This window comes from Amphibalanus amphitrite, unplaced genomic scaffold (assembly GCF_019059575.1).
Source record: "Amphibalanus amphitrite isolate SeventyFive unplaced genomic scaffold, NRLGWU_Aamphi_draft 000881F_arrow, whole genome shotgun sequence".
NCBI lineage: Eukaryota > Metazoa > Arthropoda > Thecostraca > Balanomorpha > Balanidae > Amphibalanus > Amphibalanus amphitrite.
This window is the reverse complement of record NW_024882375.1, coordinates 204,439-225,141: the sequence shown is the minus strand read 5'-3', so window position 1 is coordinate 225,141 and position 20,703 is coordinate 204,439. Positions and strand designations below refer to the sequence as shown.

At 47.7% G+C, this 20,703-nt stretch overlaps 2 protein-coding genes across 7 annotated transcripts; both read left to right on the top strand.

Annotated features, from left to right (window-relative positions):
- The first annotated feature begins 6,057 nt into the window (after nucleotides 1-6,057).
- LOC122367613 (F-box/LRR-repeat protein 4-like) lies at nucleotides 6,058-12,402 on the top strand. 6 transcript variants are annotated; one of them, XM_043340884.1, is made up of 6 exons: nucleotides 6,058-6,203; nucleotides 6,948-7,199; nucleotides 7,476-7,636; nucleotides 8,273-8,433; nucleotides 8,952-9,131; nucleotides 11,273-12,402. In XM_043340884.1, the coding sequence occupies exons 2-6, from the start codon at nucleotides 7,049-7,051 to the stop codon at nucleotides 12,042-12,044; spliced, it is 1,425 nt and encodes a 474-aa protein (XP_043196819.1). In that variant the 5' UTR covers nucleotides 6,058-6,203; nucleotides 6,948-7,048; the 3' UTR covers nucleotides 12,045-12,402. The 6 variants fall into 6 exon arrangements, with proteins under 6 accessions (XP_043196819.1, XP_043196817.1, XP_043196815.1 ...); XM_043340882.1 differs by lacking the exon at nucleotides 6,058-6,203 and adding an exon at nucleotides 6,213-6,318; XM_043340880.1 differs by lacking the exon at nucleotides 6,058-6,203 and adding an exon at nucleotides 6,413-6,575.
- Nucleotides 12,403-13,073: 671 nt separating this feature from the next.
- Nucleotides 13,074-19,761, top strand: LOC122367610. Its single transcript, XM_043340877.1, has 5 exons — nucleotides 13,074-13,233; nucleotides 13,693-13,867; nucleotides 16,252-16,390; nucleotides 18,037-18,287; nucleotides 19,705-19,761. The coding sequence occupies exons 2-5, from the start codon at nucleotides 13,703-13,705 to the stop codon at nucleotides 19,723-19,725; spliced, it is 576 nt and encodes a 191-aa protein (XP_043196812.1). The 5' UTR covers nucleotides 13,074-13,233; nucleotides 13,693-13,702; the 3' UTR covers nucleotides 19,726-19,761.
- Nucleotides 19,762-20,703: the final 942 nt, after the last annotated feature.

Below are 20,703 nucleotides of genomic sequence, written 5' to 3'. Positions count from 1 at the left end.
GGAACACTTTGGGGTGGTATTTTCCACCGTTAACGAGTTAACGACCAATTAACATTTAAACGGGAAACGGCGGGGTCTTTCGATTTGGCTGAAAATCAGTATACAGGGCCTTCTCGATGCGCTGATTTCGACAATGTGCCTCTTTGGGGTGGTATTTTGCATCGTTAACGGGTTAACGATCCGTTAACATTTCAGCAGCATATATCGATTTCAGCAGCAAATTTTCGGGGTCTTTCGATTTGGCTTAAAATCGGTGTACAGGATCTCCTCGATGCGCTGATTCCGAAAAGGTACCTCTTTGGGGTGGTATTTTGCACCGTTAATGAGTTAACGACCAATTAACATTTTAACGGGAAACGGCGGGGTCTTTCGATTTGGCTAAAAATCGGTATACAGGGCCTCCTTGATGCGCTGATTCCGAAAATGTACCTCTTTGGGGTGGTATTTTGCACCGTTAACGAGTTAACGGCCAGTTAACATTTTAACGGGAAACAGCGGGGTCTTTCGATTTGGCTGAAAATCAGTATACAGGGCCTTCTCGATGTTCTGATTTCGAAAATGTATCTCTTTGAGGTGGTATTTTGCATCGTTAACGAGTTAACGATCCGTTAACATTTCAGCAGCATATATCGATTTCAGCAGCAAATTTTCGGGGTCTTTCGATTTGGCTTAAAATCGGTGTACAGGGTCTCCTCGATGCGCTGATTCCGAAAATGTACCTCTTTGGGGTGGTATTTTGCACCGTTAACGAGTTAACGACCAATTAACATTTTAACGGGAAACGGCGGGGTCTTTCGATTTGGCTAAAAATCGGTATACAGGGCCTCCTTGATGCGCTGATTCCGAAAATTTACCTCTTTGGGGTGGTATTTTGCATCGTTAACGAGTTAACGACCAATTAACATTTTAACGGGAAACAGCGGGGTCTTTCGATTTGGCTGAAAATCGGTATACAGGGCCTCCTCGATGCGTTGATTCCGAAAATGTACCTCTTTGGGGTGGTATTTTGCACCGTTAACGAGCTAACGGCCAGTTAACATTTTAACGGGAAACAGCGGGGTCTTTCGATTTGGCTGAAAATCGGTGTCCAGGGCCTTCTCGATGCGCTGATTCCGAAAATGGAACACTTTGGGGTGGTATTTTCCACCGTTAACGAGTTAACGACCAATTAACATTTAAACGGGAAACGGCGGGGTCTTTCGATTTGGCTGAAAATCAGTATACAGGGCCTTCTCGATGCGCTGATTTCGACAATGTGCCTCTTTGGGGTGGTATTTTGCATCGTTAACGGGTTAACGATCCGTTAACATTTCAGCAGCATATATCGATTTCAGCAGCAAATTTTCGGGGTCTTTCGATTTGGCTTGAAATCGGTGTACAGGATCTCCTCGATGCGCTGATTCCGAAAAGGTACCTCTTTGGGGTGGTATTTTGCACCGTTAATGAGTCAACGACCAATTAACATTTTAACGGGAAACGGCGGGGTCTTTCGATTTGGCTACAAATCGGTATACAGGGCCTCCTTGATGCGCTGATTCCGAAAATGTACCTCTTTGGGGTGGTATTTTGCACCGTTAACGAGTTAACGGCCAGTTAACATTTTAACGGGAAACAGCGGGGTCTTTCGATTTGGCTGAAAATCAGTATACAGGGCCTTCTCGATGTGCTGATTTCGAAAATGTATCTCTTTGAGGAGGTATTTTGCATCGTTAACGAGTTAACGATCCGTTAACATTTCAGCAGCATGTATCGATTTCAGCAGCAAATTTTCGGGGTCTTTCGATTTGGCTTAAAATCGGTGTACAGGGTCTCCTCGATGCGCTGATTCCGAAAATGTACCTCTTTGGGGTGGTATTTTGCACCGTTAACGAGTTAACGACCAATTAACATTTTAACGGGAAACGGCGGGGTCTTTCGATTTGGCTAAAAATCGGTATACAGGGCCTCCTTGATGCGCTGATTCCGAAAATGTACCTCTTTGGGGTGGTATTTTGCACCGTTAACGAGTTAACGACCAATTAACATTTTAACGGGAAACGGCGGGGTCTATCGATTTGGCTGAAAATCGGTATACAGGGCCTCCTCGATGCGTTGATTCTGAAAATGTACCTCTTTGGGTGGTATTTTGCACCGTTAACGAGTTAACGGCCATTTAACATTTTAACGGGAAACAGCGGGGTCTTTCGATTTGGCTGAAAATCGGTGTCCAGGGCCTTCTCGATGCGCTGATTCCGAAAATGGACCTCTTTGGGGTGGTATTTTGCACCGTTAACGAGTTAACGACCAATTAACATTTAAACGGGAAACGGCGGGGTCTTTCGATTTGGCTGAAAATCAGTATACAGGGCCTTCTCGATGCGCTGATTTCGACAATGTGCCTCTTTGGGGTGGTATTTTGCACCGTTAATGAGTTAACGACCAATTAACATTTAAACGGGAAACGGCGGGGTCTTTCGATTTGGCTACAAATCGGTATACAGGGCCTCCTTGATGCGCTGATTCCGAAAATGTACCTCTTTGGGGTGGTATTTTGCACCGTTAACGAGTTAACGGCCAGTTAACATTTTAACGGGAAACAGCGGGGTCTTTCGATTTGGCTGAAAATCAGTATACAGGGCCTTCTCGATGTGCTGATTTCGAAAATGTAACTCTTTGAGGTGGTATTTTGCATCGTTAACGAGTTAACGATTCGTTAACATTTCAGCAGCATATATCGATTTCAGCAGCAAATTTTCGGGGTCTTTCGATTTGGCTTAAAATCGGTGTACAGGGTCTCCCCGATGCGCTGATTCCGAAAATGTACCTCTTTGGGGTGGTATTTTGCACCGTTAACGAGTTAACGACCAATTAACATTTTAACGGGAAACGGCGGGGTCTTTCGATTTGGCTAAAAATCGGTATACAGGGCCTCCTTGATGCGTTGATTCCGAAAATGTACCTCTTTGGGGTGGTATTTTGCACCGTTAACGAGTTAACGACCAATTAACATTTTAACGGGAAACAGCGGGGTCTTTCGATTTGGCTGAAAATCGGTATACAGAGCCTCCTCGATGCGTTGATTCCGAAAATGTACATCTTTGGTGTGGTATTTTGCACCGTTAACGAGTTAACGGCCAGTTAACATTTTAACGGGAAACAGCGGGGTCTTTCGATTTGGCTGAAAATCGGTGTCCAGGGCCTTCTCGATGCGCTGATTCCGAAAATGGACCTCTTTGGGGTGGTATTTTGCACCGTTAACGAGTTAACGACCAATTAACATTTAAACGGGAAACGGCGGGGTCTTTCGAGTTGGCTGAAAACCAGTATACAGGGCCTTCTCAATGCGCTCATTTCGAGAATGTGCCACTTTTGGGGTGGTATTTTGCATCGTTAACGAGTTAACGATCCGTTAACATTTCAGCAGCATATATCGATTACAGCAGCAAATTTTCGGGGTCTTCGGATTTGGCTTAAAATCGGTGTACAGGGCCTCCTCGATGCGCTGATTCCGAAAATGTACCTCTTTGGGGTGGTATTTTGCACCGTTAACGAGTTAACGACCAATTAACATTTTAACGGGAAACGGCGGGGTCTTTCGATTTGGCTGAAAATCAGTATACAGGGCCTTCTCGATGCGCTGATTTCGACAATGTGCCTCTTTGGGGTGGTGATTTGCATCGTTAACGTGTTAACGATCCGTTAACATTTCAGCAGCATATATCGATTTTAGCAGCAAATTTTCGGGGTCTTTCGATTTGGCTGAAAATCGGTGTACAGGGCCTCCTTGATGCGCTGATTCCGAAAATGTACCTCTTTGGGGTGGTATTTTGCACCGTTAACGAGTTAACGGCCATTTATTATTTTTAACGGGAAACGGCGGGGTCTTTCGATTTGGCTGAAAATCGGTATACAGGGCCTCCTCGATGCGTTGATTCCGAAAATGTACCTCTTTGGGGTGGTATTTTGCACCGTTAACGAGTTAACGACCAATTAACATTTTAACGGGAAACGGCGGGGTCTTTCGATTTGGCTAAAAATCGGTATACAGAGCCTCATCGATGCGCTGATTCCGAAAATGTACCTCTTTGGGGTGGTATTTTGCACCGTTAACGAGTTAACGACCAATTAACATTTTAACGGGAAACCGCGGGGTCTTTCGATTTGGCTAAAAATCGTTATACAGGGCCACCTCGATGCGTTGATTCCGAAAATGTACCTCTTTGGGGTGGTATTTTGCAAAATGCTAATAATTTTTACTTTGACCTGACCTCTGACGTCATCGGTGACCTCGAGGTCAATAAAATTAGGTTTAGCTCGACAGTTTTTCCGGGGCTATCAGAGGCCGTTTGAATTTTGACGATCGGCCCAGTAGTTTCGGAGTTAGAAGGGGGGGCTATGGAGACCCCCCAGTAGGGCGTGTTATACGCAGACCCCAGTGGGGCGCGGGTTAATGCTCGAAGTTAGCACCAAATGGACCCTGTCTACCATTGCTCCCTATATTAAACTTAAACTTAAATGCGAATATGTGGGTCAGGCAACCTTTGGGGACAGTTAAGGTCATGTTCTGGTGAAGGTCAGGTCAAGGTCAGGTCAAATTTGGTCACCTTTTAAAGTTGATATTGTTGCATAAAATGGATAACGACTCGATGCAGCTCGTCACGACGAGTCTAACGGTGATCTTCGTTTTGCGCTACTAGGTCGAAAATTGCTAATAATTGAGTTTGAAAATTTGACGTCATCATTTTGAACAGTGTTTTCGCTATAACTTGGCCAAAAAAGAGGCATCAATCTCAAATTTGTTCTCAATTTGTTCTCAAATCTGTTACAACCAACCTCAGTATCCCCTAACCTCGCCGGCGCTGGCGGCTGGTTGCGGGGCAGAACTGGGACTCCCACGCTCGCAGGGCTGTGTCTGCGACCCTCGGTGAATCGCGCAGGGGCGGCAGCAGGCCCGTGTTCTGGTGGGGCCTCCGCTGAGCCGGGGAGACAATTTTTGCTGATCTTTGCTGGGAACGATCTGCACATCCCGAACAGCGACTTGGCTCTTCAGCCACCCAGGGGGGCCCTGATAAATCGAGCTTTGGTACTGGAGGTTGCCCAGGCCACATCTGTGTACCTAACACATTTTAAGGAACCGCTTAGTAGTCAAGTTCGCTAGAGATGGACGCGGATCCTTAAGGGACCAGATGTTTAAATCAAAGTAAAAACTGCGTGGGCAGAAAATAGCTGTATAGCTCCAGCCCAGCAGGAGGCTATGAACTTCCTGGTAGAGCTGCGAAAAGAGCGGAAAATCTAACGCATGCAGCTGCAGCTCTAACGAATGGCGGCGAGCTACTAGATGCCATTGGGTGTGATGATAAACTCACAAGGGTCAGGTCAAATCGAAAGACCCCAAAAATTTGCTGCTGAAATCGATATATGCTGCTGAAATGTTAACGGTTCGTTAACTCGTTAACGGTGCAAAATACCACCCCAAAGAGGCACATTTTCGAAATCAGCGCATCGAGGAGGCCCTGTATACCGATTTTCAGCGAAATCGAAAGACCCCGCCGTTTCCTGTTAAAATGTTATTTGGTCGTTAACTCGTTAACGGTGCAAAATACCACCCTAAAGAGGTACATTTTCGGAAGGAGCGCATCGAGGAGGCCCTGTATACCGATTTTCAGCCAAATCGAAAGACCCCGCCGTTTCCCGTTAAAATGTTAAATGGCCGTTAACTCGTTAACGGTGCAAAATACCACCCCAAAGAGGTACATTTTCGGAATCAGCGCATCGAGGAGGCCCTGTATACCGATTTTCAGCCAAATCGAAAGACCCCGCCGTTTCCCGTTAAAATGTTAAATGGCCGTTAACTCGTTAACGGTGCAAAATACCACCCCAAAGAGGTACATTTTCGGAATCAGCGCATCGAGGAGGCCCTGTATACCGATTTTCAGCCAAATCGAAAGACCCCGCTGTTTCCCGTTACAATGTTAACTGGCCGTTAACTCGTTAACGGTGCAAAATACCACCCCAAAGAGGTACATTTTCGGAATCAGCGCATCGAGGAGGCCCTGTATACCGATTTTCAGCCAAATCGAAAGACCCCGAAATATGCTGCTGTGAGGCTGATATTCGTTGCTGCTGAATTGATAGACGTGATAAATCAGCTGAGCCCGGATGAAATGTAAATAGGGTACGCGCTGCTTTCGAAACATCTGCGTCGTGATAGCGAAGCAAAAAGGGTAGGTCCTAACTCCAACATGGCTTTCGTGCCGTATTTTTCTTTTTTATTAATAATTATCTATTTTTGCTGTAATTGGCATTTAAAATATAATCATTCTTTATGGGTAAAATATGGTAGGTTAATTACAAACGTTTACGTCCAATACTTTAATGTGATTTTTCAGAAATACTATGAGAAATACACTTAAAAATTTCAACAATTATTTTTACTATAGCTCTTGTTATACTTTACTAGAGGCAACCACTCCTGTTCTATCATTTTTTACATACAAGTTGTTGCTCAACGTTGTATTGGTGTTATGTCTTTATTGTTATCCATTGTGGCAAGTGTTATTGGTGCAGGGAGTTCAAGTTCTCTATCTTGATATACCGTGGGTGCAGGAAGGTGTTGCAGAAGGGAATTGCTCACTGCGCAGCACATTGAGGGATTTCAATTTTAACTTTATTCGATGAAATTAATGGTGTGAAGTGCATTCAATATAACTTTTGGCATTGTTTTTACATTTTCGAGGAAAAGGTCAATGATTCTTCACGGATTTTAACTTTCTTGAATCCAGGGGTTCACCATCATCATTGACCTATAGAAGCAAGGGTAATTGGGCTCACCACCGATCACGATAGCTATCTATTTCACTATTATCACTATTCACCAATCACTGGCAACTGCAACTCGAACTGGGCTTTCCAGAATCCTTTTGGCCCACTCTATTTCATTTGATTTGTTTTAATTTGCCTTGCTGCAGGATTCAAGTTGAAGTTAAGCTTCAATGTGAAGCAAGTCAAGCAGTTAAGAAGTTAAGCAGTCAAGCTTTATTCATTGCTGCTCATCTTTATTTTTTGGAGCATGCCTCACACTGCTGATCCAAAGACGCTAGAAGAGCTATGCTGCAAAAACATCTCTCAAAATATGGACAATTTATGGTGTAAACACTATGATGAGCATTTTCATGGAAAGTCAGAGTGCTTATATCTACTCGGACCTTTTTCCAACCTCCGTGAGTATCAGGGTGTACCAATTTACCATTTTGTTGTGCAGTGCATATAGAAAACACCTGCCACCATTTAAACTTAATGATAGGACATGTTTCCTATGTCTTGGGATGGGTAATAACAATTGGCAAATACCTACTGATAATTAGCCTCTAATGTGTTAACAGGATAGTAAGTATATACTACTGCTGCATGTAGTAAATGGTCCACATTGTAATCTGATGTCTTCATAGTTTGATAGATAAAGGTTAATTTGACTGAGCACTGATGTTGTCTTCCAGCTGGTGTACTGCTGAGTCAACTGATCAAATACCTGAAGAACAATGGTGTAAGGATTGGCCACCTTCAGCTTCTGCTTGACTACAGTCTGCAGGACCTGGATCTCTCCAGGCTGAGCAAGAACATGGGCACAGTCCTCAACACCATTACCAATAGATGTGTGGTGAGTAGGTGACTCAATCTTACTGGTACCAGGATAACAGTTTGATCTCAGCACAGGAAGGTGGGATTTTTACATCCCCTTCTTACTTGTTTCCTGAGCTTGCCTGTTATGCAACAACTTTTAGTGCAAAATTTCATGGCAAAGCTTTTGTGAACATCTGTTTTCTCTTGTCAAAATATGAAGGATGAGCTACTATAAGCCAACCTAGGAAGATTCATTTTATTGGACTTATGCTGTTCCATATGGCAAGGCCTTTGACACCACTCATAAACAATATTAAAGTTATAAGTATCATTACATTTAGGGCTGTGGAGTCAGAGTAGGAATTGATAGTTCTGACCTGAGTCGGAGTCAGTTACCGAAAAATCCATTGACTCTGCAGATCTGGCAGTGCTGCAGAGTCAGAATCAGAGTTGGAGTCGGTCGGAGTTGAAAGTTCTGACCAGAGTCAGAGTCGGAGTCAGAGTTGGTTTTTGGAAGCCAGAGTTGGAGTCGTAGTCACTGAAAATCCATCGACTCCGCACTCCGCAGCCCTGATTATATCCGAGGTCTCCAACTTCCAAGGTCAGGATCTACAGTCTACACCTTTTCCTTTTTATACCAGATTACTCACCAGTTCCCACCATTGTTTCCCAGAATCTCCGGCACCTGGACCTGTCCGGCAACGCCAAGCTGCCGCTGCAGGGACAGCTGGCGCTCTTCTCCACCCTGCGGGGGCTGGAGAGTATCAACCTGAGCAGCACCAACACGTCCGACCGGGTCATGTCCGTCATCGGCGCCTACTGCACGCAGCTCCAGTGAGTACCAAAGGCTACTGGCCGAACAGTACTGAAGCCAGGTACTGAACGCAGCTCTGAGGAATAAAATGCACGCAGTTCCAGTACGGATGCCGCACGCAGCTCCGATAAGGATACTGCACGGTGTATGCAGCTCCGGTAAGAATATTACGCTCAGTTTCGGTAAATTTTCTGCACGTAACTCCGCTGGCGGTGACTGGTGGTGGTGAGTGTACTATTACACCGTGTACGTGCACGGCTCCGGTCATTGAGCGTTGCAACTGAGTGGTGATCAGCTGCTGGTTGCTTCAGACAATGTTCTCGGCTTGATGAGACAGATGATAACACGCCTGGCAAATGCTCTTGACTGTCGATTGAGGTGCCTTACATAACCACCTTTCTGGAGTTATGCCCCTCGCTATCTGTCTCTTGCTGTCGCCCATCATCTTACAGTGCCAGCTCTCTTCCCCCCCCCCCCCTTTGACTGCTGCGACTGCCGGTCCGCTGACGCCGGCCGGCGTACCTCCCCGTCCCCACAGGGAGCTGGATGTACAACGCTCAGGGGTGACGGACCTGGGTCTGAACAGTCTGGCGGCGTCGGTACCCTCCCACGGCACCACCACCGCCGGACAGTCCATCACCAAACTCAGCGTGGAGGGCTGCAACCTCTCGCCCGAGTCTGCCTTCGGCGTCATCAAGAACATGCCCAACCTCGTACAGTGAGTGATCGATCTTACTCAGTGGTGCGAAATGGGTTTAGCGGTTCTTCAGTTGAGGTACGGCTCTCGCGAGATTAAGCGGTAGGTTTTGCACTTTTACATTTCCGGCTATATCTCAGAAACTAATCGATCTACGATGAAGCCATTTTACACGATCATGGCCGGCTTGTTACCCAACAAGTCGATCTCGTCTTCAACACTTCAGTAGGTGGAACTGTGGTCATGAGTACCCAAATATAGGAACGTTCCCATTTTTGGGAACGGAGTTCCCAAATATGGGAACGGGCGTTCCCATTTATGAGAACGGAAGGTAATTTTTCGGCCGTTCGCCCACTAAAACTCATTAGTGCATCACGTCTAAAAAAAGTGCACGCTAATTCAAGTATCTACTAAGTCTCTATAAAATTATCTTTAATCTGACCGTTGAACAAGGAAATTGACCGTCGAATGATATTTTTAATGATTTTTTGAAATGACGGAATGGTGAAAACATGGGTTATACTACATTTAACATGCAATTTTAAGGAAAATGAAGCGTTTTTTACATTTTTAGGTCAAGTATAATAATTTTCGCCTGGTTATGAAGTTTCATACTAGCGACACCAGATGCTGACATATGCAAGCGAACACGCAGACAGTCCCGAGGTAATATTGTTGACTTTTGGTGTCGGGGAGCACGACCGCGTGGAACGTCAGTGATTTTACCGAACTACTGTTGTAAACTCAGTTTAAGTGGTCGAAAATTATTCAGCTGTATTTTATCAGCCCGGAAAGACATATTTTATTTGGATGCTAGCTGTTTAGCGTTGTTTTATAAGGAGCGTCATGAGCGTGGTTTTTGTCTTCCGTGTTTCTAAGCATGATCGTTTTGGGGGAATTTCTCTTATATAGGTCGCTCTGTGTGGCTTATTTATAATTTTTATGCTGATTTCGATCATTCCTCGTGCCCATCCTACCAGGCCTTTTGCCACTTACACTCATTAAGAAAGGAAAAAACTAGATTTTCATTGGGACTAGGTGTTTTGAGGGTGTAACATATTCAGCGTTCCCATTTTTGGATACTTCCTTGTGCTCGTCAACTATCGGTGATAAACAGACAGGTGCTTGACATGTCTCCACCCTCGGCGCGGACGGTGGATATAGGTATGGAAGACCTTGTTGAACATCGCTGAGCGTTGTGAATTACGTAATCCTGCAGAGGGGGGCGTGCCCGCTGCGAGATCGACGGGAATAAGAGCGCGGAAGACCCGGCGAAACATGCGGCGGTCTTGCCGGAAAGGTCATCTGATGATTGTTGCGTTAACAATAATTTGCGGCGTTGGACGTGATGCTTGTTAATGAAAAGAGCCCCTGAAAGGCGTCGGTGATATCGTTCCCAATTTTGGGTACGCCGTTCCCATAATAAGGAACGCTTGCAGCGCCAGTGTACGAGAGCGTTCCCAAATTTGGGCTCGCGGCCCGGATGATGGACTGCTTTAGAAATAGGGGAACGATTTGAAACTACGATGGGCCTTACAATATCAAACTCTTTCCCAACAATATTGAGACAAATATCAGGCGGTTCACGATCGTTTTATATTTTTTGGACGTCATTTAGCGGTTCTTTTTCTTGTTTTAAATAATGCCTACACGGCGTTCCCATATTTGGGTTTATCGTTCCTAAACATGGGAACGAAAATACGTTCCCGAAAATGGGTACGCTTGACCATAGTTCCGCCTACTGACTTTAAAGCTTAAGACGACGAAGATATAGCCTGAAGGGTGCAAAAGCTACCGCTAAAACCCGCGAGACTTGTACCTTAAACTGATCGCGATTCGCGAATTAGCTAACGTAAAAGATTTTACGATAATTTCACGTACATAAAAATAGTTTTCTTTGCAAGCGGCGTGAATCGAGGGATTTGAAGAATGATGGGTTTGGAATGAACTTATTTTACGTTACTTATTTTAAAATTTGAAAAAGCAAACGCTAAGCGGATAATTATTAATTATGTCTCGATCGTCCCTTATTCGACTTAGGTGGTATTCTCCGTTCTCATTATCTTCTTTCTTCCGATGGTCGGTTGACAAGTGTACTACAGATGTTTCGCCGCCTGTGCTGTTGCGTCTGGTAACTGACTTAACCCGTCCTTGCCGTGCAGTTTTGACCACCCGGACTCTCTGTGGGGAGTGACCCAGCTGATGCTACAGCAGCCGGAGCGGGCCCCGCTGGCCCTCACCAGTCTGGAGGGCTCCTCGGCCGCCGGCCTGGAGGTGGCCGCCGCCGCCTGTCCCGACTGCACCCTGCTCCGGCTCGACATGGATCCCGAGTCGTCTCTGGAAGCGGCGGAACAGCTGAGCAAGCTCACAGAACTGGTGTTGATGTCACCGTGTGAGCCGTGCCCGGGACTGGCGGAGCTGCTGGCCGCGCGTGGTGCTGGGCTGACCAATCTCGCTCTGAATGGGATCACGGGTGTCCCGCTGGCCGCTGCTCTGCGCCACTGCCGCTCGCTGCAGTCGCTGATCCTAATCATGTGTCGGTTCAGGTCGGAGGCGGCGCCGGGTGGACCTCTGTCTCACTTAGAGCACCTTTGGCTGGCAGAGGAAAGTGACGGGGCGCCTCCTATCGACCTACTCCGGCGCGCGCTGGCCTCTCCCGTGCTAACCACCATCACCCTACAGAACTGTGATACCATCACAGACGCACTGCTGGAGGAGGCACTGGACGCCGGCGGGCTGGCGCAGCTGGAGTCGCTCTCACTGGAACACTGCGGACAGGTGACTGTGGAGCCGCTGCAGCGACTCGTGCTGCAGTGCCCGCGACTGGAGACACTCAAGATGGTGATGTGTCCGCAGCTGTCCAGGAGGGACGCGGCCGAGGTGCGCAGACTGGCAGAGGGTAACGGGTGGCAGTTACAGGTGGAGTGGCAGTGACCGCCGCCCGCGGAGACTGCGGAATTCGACAGGCTGTGGCTCGTATATGCACTCTTTGTGTGCCGGGCTCGGGGGGGGGGGGGGGTGATGCGTTTTTGTGTGATATTTGAAATTTAGGAGTCAATATGCCGACAGGCCTTTTACGAGATCGTTGCAAAATGTTTGTGACTCCGAATGATAAGGCGTCTGTGGTTTTTAGTAGGACGAATTATAGCTTTATCCAGACGTTGATCGTTGTACTTTCTGTCAATAATGAGCTGTTTAGAGCAATATTGCGAGATGTTTTATCCGAATTGCAATTATAACCCGTGCATATGGTTTGTTTAATTTGTTTGCAATACATTGTTGTACTCATAAACTACCCACTCTTATTCCTTTTTGACGTGGGATGCAAAACATGCATGCCGTTTTGTTATGATGCTAACTACCTACGTTCAATTTTGCGGTATGTGTCCCGTAGTTTTGTCATGATTTGATCAGAACCGTACTGTGATAGGTAATAGATGACCGACGTATGCCGTATAATTAGAGTTCCTTTGAACGGCTGTTAGAGGTAACTACACTTCCAAGCGCTGAATCTCTACAGGTTTCAGTTCTGAGTGATTTGGAACGGCACGGAACGGTAACTGAGCGTGGAGCCTGGAAATGGAAATATCTAGACATGCATTCTCTGGTGCCTACGTTACGTCGCGGAGACGAGAATTATAATAGGTGGGCCATATGGCTATAGCTGGCTATCGATGCCGATGGAAGGATGTGGGACATTGGAGGAGAAATATAGCAATATCTAAAACAATGTCCACCCACGGTTGCTTGCATCAAAATTTGAACGTTATTGGTCCGGAACGTCGCCAAATTGTGTTTCAGTCGTTTCAGTTCAGTTTGCTAGGTACTGGTCCCGTAGGCTTGGTAATCGTACTGGAACTGCCGCAAAGGGACCTTGCCCAGCACTATTAGATTGGTACTTTACATCACTATCAGCATTAGCCCGTTTTGACGCAGCAGAGGCGAAGTCTTGTTTGGAAGATTTGCTGTGGGTGGAGGTGGTGGCCGCGCGCCGTGTGTGTGGACAGGCCATTCGACATATCAATATTGCCCTAACATTTATCTTTTAAATTATTTTTCATAATGCACCCCTGGCAAGAAATAAGCGTCAGTTTTTCAGTCTACGTTCATTGATCTTGATAAGGTAGGTGTCTGCCTAGGCCCTAGGCCGCTGTTTTGTAGGTTACTCGAGTAAATGCTCGCAAAGTCACAACTTGAACATTTTTTTTTCAATCAGGCATTGCAATCTATCACCACCATGACTTGTTTATTGATTTGATGAATCCACATATTTTACACTGGATCATAAGGTTATCATGGTAATCTGGAAGCTGGTGGGTGCTTAATAACATAGGTAGGTAGGTACTGACCAAAACTGTTTGATTTGGCTTGCTTGACACACTACCATGAAGAAATGCTGATGCTTCATGACAATCAGGCTAATGGGCTAATGGCCATTGCTAGCAGGCTACTGTTATGAGATGTACTTTGACTTATTTGGTTATATCACCTGGCGGCTGCCGGCTGGCTTATGGCTTATAATGGCTGCCAAGTGCCACTACAACTAGGCACTAACTAGTGTGTTCTGTCTTCTCCTTTTCAGCCTTGCACCAATGTCGTCAGAGGCTGACACAGGTGGAGCAGGGGCATATGCCTCAGTTTTCTCTGTCTCTGATCGGGTGGTGTGGCTGGGAAGCCTGGGCACTCGTCTGGGCACAGTCCGCTGGTTGGGCGAGCTGCCCCAGCTACGCTCTGGCACCACTGTTGGCATAGAACTGGTAAGTCTTGAATAAGAAGCCCTCATCTGCCCTAGCACGCAATGTTTTGAGATTGGGGATTGGTGCCTTGTACTGCCTTAAAAAAATGAGAAGTCACTGTGCAGCCTGTCAGCTTTTTCCTAAATTTAATCAGCCCTATGGATGGAAAGATTCTCCGGGCAGTGACTCTGCCCCCGACTCTAACTCAGTGACACTCTGCTCCTATTGAGCAGAGTGAGTGTGTTGCTTTGGTCTCACCCTCTACCCTTCTCTCACACCATTCCTGGTGTATGGAAAAATTTAGAGTCTGAAGTTTAATGTGTGCCCATAGCCGCATATGACATATCCCCTTCACTGACTTTTTGATTGGCTATGACCTGCCACCAACCGCAATCATACCCGTGATGAGCATTGTGATGAGCCTAATAAACATCGAGCGCCGTTGCACTTCGAACCCCGGACTTTCATAACCGGGAGACATGCTCTCACCATGCGGAGTTCAGCGTTCTACGGACTGAGCTGCAGGATCGATAGTGCCTTACACCCTTGGTTTTCCTCTCTCGTTCAGTCGCAGGGCTGGGTAACAACCCTTGCTCAGGGCACTGGTTAGTAAACAATGCACTTAAGATAAGTTTTCTCTAACTCTGTCACCTGGGTGACTATGGGGGAGGGTAGGTGCCTGGGTCACCGGGGAGGGGGCGGGGTGCAGTCTGCAGGTCGGTCGGCGGCCCACTTGGCCCGCCGGCCCGGCCGCCAGACACTGTTTGTTTATGTTTGGCACATCCATCATCCCGACTGGAGACCGCGGCGAAACCACCGAAACCGACACGAAGTTATTCACTGATATCGACACCGAAATAGTCGCTGAAACCGGTACAGAATTATTCACTGAACTCGACACCGAAATATCCAACGAACTCGACACATGATTATTCACTGAAACTGACATTGAAGTATCCATTGAAACCGACACAAATATTCGTTGCATTCGACGTTGAACTATCCATCGAAACCGACATAGCATTATTCACTGAAATCGACACAGAAATGTCCATGGAAAACGACATATAATTATTCACTGAAGATGCTGAAATGTCAACCGAAACTGACTCAACTTTTACTGGTGGTGACAAAAACCTCAGCCAACGAAAACCAGTGAACCAAGTTGAAATAACAAAGGAAAGCGACAAGAATATTGACGGAAATCATTTCTGGAATGTTTACTGAGCCCACACTGAAATATCCACTGAAAGTTAAAAGCGTCACCAAATTGGTCGTAGGGATCGGAAAATAGGTAATCCTACAAAAGCAGGCGCTGAAATTTCCACTGAAACCGATCCTAAAAATCCATCGTAGCGGAAACGGAAATATTCGCTGTAGTCTGATACTGCTTTAGTCGAAATCTATCCAAGCCCTATTGAAAGCAAGACCCTAAAGCGTTGATTTAAAGTACATTGGCAGTAGCCAGGTCGATGGCTGGGGAATGGGGATTGCAATTCAAGTGCAAATGTGAAATGATCAAGATAACCTTATGAATAATACGACACCCTTCGCCGGCCACCCTCGTAATACACGGTGCTCGATAAATATCAGCGCACCATTACGAGATCTTCCGTAACGTTGTCCGGAACCGTCAGCCCACGACGTAATGCTGGATCTCAGTTCCGAGGAGCGTAATTAAGGGGTGTTAATGGGACACTGCTGATGACTGCCGTGTCAGCCGGCCGTGGTGGCTGACACGCTGACACTATCAGTCCTCTCCACAGCGTCATCAGTCCTCACCGCAGTGCCATCATTCACTTTCCGCCACGTAGAGTGTGATGAGAGATGACGGTGCGTCTCAGGCTCGTTACGTCGTGTGTAGCTGGGTTGTTATTTCAGTCGCCGTCGATTTGTGGATGCTGTTTGATGCTCGCGCATGATTCATGACTGCGTGGTATAGCGTGTGTTACTATTGGCGACACCACTGGGGGGGAGGGTTGGAGATGTTGACAAATTGCATATGGTTGACTGTGGCGAGTGAGAGTCGCGTGCTTTTTTAGTAAGTCGTGTTTGTTTGATTGTTTGCCCGTAACGTTGTATTCTTTGGCCGGGTGTAAGGCATTCCGATCAGTAGTACCCCACTCTCGCTCAGCGGCTCTGTTGGGCTCTGTTTGGCGTGCTTATTTGTCTAGTCGCTATTGTCGGCGCTTGTCGCTGAAGGACTCTGATCCGCGCTGCTACGAGTGCTATTGGATCTGAACACACTCGAAGCCCGGAAGGTAAAGGTGTAGTTCATACTACCAATTCTTTAACGAGAGCACCGACCCACTGTTTTGCACTAGTTAGATTCACATGTGCTAGGCATTGGAGACATATCCGTACTGCAATGTATGTCTAATCTCCCGTGCCCTCTGTCTCGCCAGGACTACGAGCTACCTCGCGGTGGAACGGACGGATGGCACGAGGGCCGATTTCTGTTCCGAGCGCGCGCCAAACATGGTCAGCTGGTGTCACCCCAGGAGTTGGTCCTGGAGCACCGCTACTTTGGAAAGCCCGACCCAGGTGAGAGCGCGAGAGCGGTCCAGTTGGGGGATAGGTGGAAATGGCACGGGGATGCTTTGATGTGTGATTGTGTTGAAATGGAACGAATCTGGGTTGTTTGAATGCCCCTCTGTGAACGTAAGCCAGTGATCGTTTGTAGTTTTGGGGTGGGATCGGCTTCCCTGGTGTGATCCGACTTTGTGTGATGTTTCGTTATATTCGAGCGGTGTTGCAACCAGCCGTTCGACCTGAATGAAGCGCACCTGTCGGTGTAACCCGACCCGACTGAACTCCCAGCCACGTGCGGAGATTTGGCCCGATGACGCAGGCACCCCGGGCCGGGGTTTATTAATCGACTCCTCGCGGATCGACTCCGGGCTTAGGGCGCCGCTGTGCCGACACCTGGGGATGCACGCTGCCGCTGCGGCGGCTGACCGCCCTCCTGGCAGGGCGCGCAGACCGGTCACGGTGCCAAGTTAGCTCTGCGGCCGATCCGGACGGTTAGATCTCAGTCTGGGTACTGGGCAGGGACACAGTGCGACTTGGCAACGGTGCATAGATCGCGGAGTTGTGAGGTCATGGTCGCCACTTAACTGCTGATCTCGTCGAGCGTTCTCCTCCATAACTCGTTTTCCGTCGTTAAGTATAGTTTAACTTGTTCGGTATTTGCATTTACGAGTATGTAGTTGCAATCTATAGTTGTTACACATCTTGAAATCAATATTCGAATGGGATATCCTATCATCCGCGCTATTGTCGACACTTATCCATTTTATTATGCCATGCACAGAATCCCCAGTCACTAACCACACTAAGAACCAACCCGTCAGTCAGAGACCCCACATCAACCCTCCCCATCCACTTTCCCTCATTCTCTGACGTCCCGTCGCCCCACTGAATAACGACACCTCCCCCGGATGCTATAGATCAGCGTCTCCAGACGCGTGCTGGCGTCTCCGGCGGCATCCGCCGTGACTGGGTCTGGCGCCCGGGTCCGACCCCACGGCGCCAGCGGTTCCAGCTCGCCAAATGACCTGTGACCGTTCCCCCCGAGCCATGACGGTCTGTCTCTGGTCACCACCGCCCCCCGCCCCCGCCGCCCAGTAACCGTGCGTCAGTTGGCCCGCCTCCAGTGCTCAATGAACGCATTTGTCATCCTGCTGACGGCACAGGTCGGGTGGGTGGGCCTGTCGGCACCCGGGCTGGTCTTTGTGTCATCGGACGCGTGGTGGTCGGGCGGAGCACAGGTGTGCCGGTTTGGACGGCGCGTGTGATGCGAATGTGAATCAGTGTGGTGCGTAGGCAGTGTGTGAGAAGAGGTGTGGGTCGGTGGTGGTGTTGGCGTGCTAGGCTCTCAACGCTGAATGACTGAGAAAGACTATGGCGGCGTCAGTGTCGTTACTGATTAATTTGGTGTGTGGTAGTGTGGTGAACCTGAACCTGCGTATTGCGACCGTGGTGACCGTTGCGGCTCCAGCAAGTCCGTCTGACTGACTAGCGAGTGCGAGTACCTCATGCCACATCCATCGACCCCGCCGCTACAATGGGTGTCCCGTGGTCATCCTGCCTGCACTCTTCCTCCCCACCCTCCCCTGACCCATCGCTACAACCGTCCGCCCCTCCACCTGACAGTCCCGTGCGCCCCGCCCGCCCCGCTCGCCGGACAGCCTGCTCGGAGCAGCAGCCGCCGTTGCCGGTGCCCGGACCAAATCTCACGGCCCGGGATCTCATTGAGGACGCCATGGCGCGTGTGGCGGCCGAGCAGAGAGTCCTCCGGGACCGCGGACGGCGACCGGAGGAGGCTGGAGAGGTGCTGGTGGGGGAGGGAGCCGGCCCGGCCGCGTACGGAGCGCCGCTTACCATGCTGGAGCCCCCCTGGAGAGTGGCTGCCGCCCAGGCCGCCGCGAGGGGACACAAGGTGAGAGGAAGGGAGAGGGAGAGAGGGAAGGCTGCAGCTGGTGGGTTGGGGATCATAGGGTGGGCGTGGTTTGAAGGCATGGTTTGCTGTGCTGGTCTATCGTGACGCATGGTGACATGGTTCAGTGATTTTGTCGGTGTAGCTTTTTGTTGTTTTGCATGTATTCCGTGCAGTCATAGTATTATTTGCACTAAAAGTGATCTTGTGGAGTGCTAATTTGTTCGCAACGTTCCAAAGTTAATTTGCCTCGTTTTGTTTGATGCAATTAGTCCTGAATAGCAATGCGAGATCGATGACAAAGTTCGCTTTGCATTGATTTAATGTCATCATTGCCTGTTTACAACGTTCGGAAAAATGATATTACCGAGGGAGCATCGCTGTGTACCCCCGTGTTTAGTTCATCAATATTTATGTTTGTGTTGTAATGGTCAAAGCGAGGTTTATGAGCCCACGGTCGCCGGTCGTTTGTGCTGCAGTGTGAAATAGCTTTGATAGTATGTCATTCGCTTCTACTTTGATTTACTATAAAGTCCGCTTCCAAAATAGACGGAATACATGGGAAGTCGAATGACGTGAATCGAAGTTCGTTGAATGAAGCTTAATTTTTACGACTGTGAATGGTCTGATAATTGGACTCGGGCATGAATTATATATTTAAGTTGGTTTTTGCGTATTTATGTCAAATTCCACATCCAGGTGTAACTCATCGTTGGTGTTCCGCACTAAGTGTTTGATGTGATTTCGCTATTAATTCCAAACCCGTCTTATCTTGCTAAAATGTTGATTCCTTACTTGCGACCTGCTCAACTGTGTGGTGTGCTCCAAGGGAAAAGAACCTGATCTCGAGAAGTATGGCCGGTATCGCAGGCGATTCTAAATCCCGCGTGATTGATCTCTGGCTGTCGGCTCCCGCCAAAATGATGGGTGAACCCCGACTTGAAAGGGCCGGACGTTTCAGTCATAAAGAACGCAGCTTCAGCGCAAATATTATCGCAGCAGCCAGTCTATGCGCCACCTAAGATGACTTTTTTAATAGCACTATTTGCCTTTGGCTACTGATCAAGTTTCTTTTTTAGCTCGCATCAGATGGTCCCTGGTCTTCATAGTCTAGAATAAAAGTTATAAAAATGCAAGGAAGCTATTTTTGCTGCTGTCGCATGCGTTTTCAACCTTGTCGTGACAAAACAGTGGAGAATGCAGAATCTTACTGTTTGCGTGTGATGATGTGCTATAGCAATGCTAATGTTGATTCTGCTGCTTGTTTTACCACCAATCGGCTCAGCGTGACGCTACTGCCGTCTCTGTTTGTGTTTTACTACTGTCGCTCGAACGGTTTGCTGAGTGATCTCCCTGTAACAGCGCACCGTTTGAGTGAGTGGTGTGTGAGACTAACATTACTAACCCGCTCCGCCCACAGCGGGCCGAGTGCTGCAGGTGACACCACCGCCACCTGCCGGTGACCTGAGGAAACTCAGCTTGTGGTAAGTACCGCGAGATGCCGATCATATCACTCACTTATTTGTTCATTGCTTTCCGAGTGCAAGTGCTTTTCTGTGTCTTCACTTGTTTGTGCAGAAATTATGTGTACGTCAGTACCGTAAACCGGGGTGAGTTGATATGGGGTGGTGAGTTGATATAAATTGCTCGAAAAATGTTAAAATGTGTGCTGTTCATCCATTTGTAAACCAATTTTCAGTTTTAATTTTCTGTGAAGTGAAGCAACCAATAAATGATGCATATAGCTGAGAAAGGCATGCATGTGGTGCAGTGCCTTCTTTACACATTACTTTTTTCAAAGTCCTTTTTTTCTTCTGATTTTGAAACTAAGGAAAAGTCCCCACCCTACAGCAAAGACGGTGGATATTCATGAAACAACATGCACTGGGAAAGAAACTACCATCAGTTTACTGTTGATCCCAGGTAGTTTTGGGTTTCACCTATAACAACGCTTTTTTATAATTTTAAGAAAAGTGACAGGTGGTGAGTTGATATGCCATCAGGTGGTGAGTTGATATGCATGATAAAAGCTGATACCAGGCTGGTAGGCATGCAAATTAGCATGAAATATGGGTCTGCAGGTAAGACAAAGTCAATTAGACCAACTCTTCTCCTTTTCTTTCCCCACATCATTCCATCAACCCCCAAAAGCTTTAGTTTTTTCTGAATGCTTGAGACGAGGCCTGTTAGTATCACTGATGTTAGTTGTCGGACTTTCGTCCCCGTCTTGAGTTGAGATGTTAGTTTCACAACGTTTCAGCCAGTAACTTCTCCGGCCGTAGTCAAATCTGCCTCGATAGTGGAGTGGTTACAACCGTGGACCATCACCGGGGAAACCCGAGTTCGATTCCCGCTGACTACAGGAGCTTTCGAACTGTTTGACGCGTACGGCGCAACGCCACCAACATCCAGGTCCTTC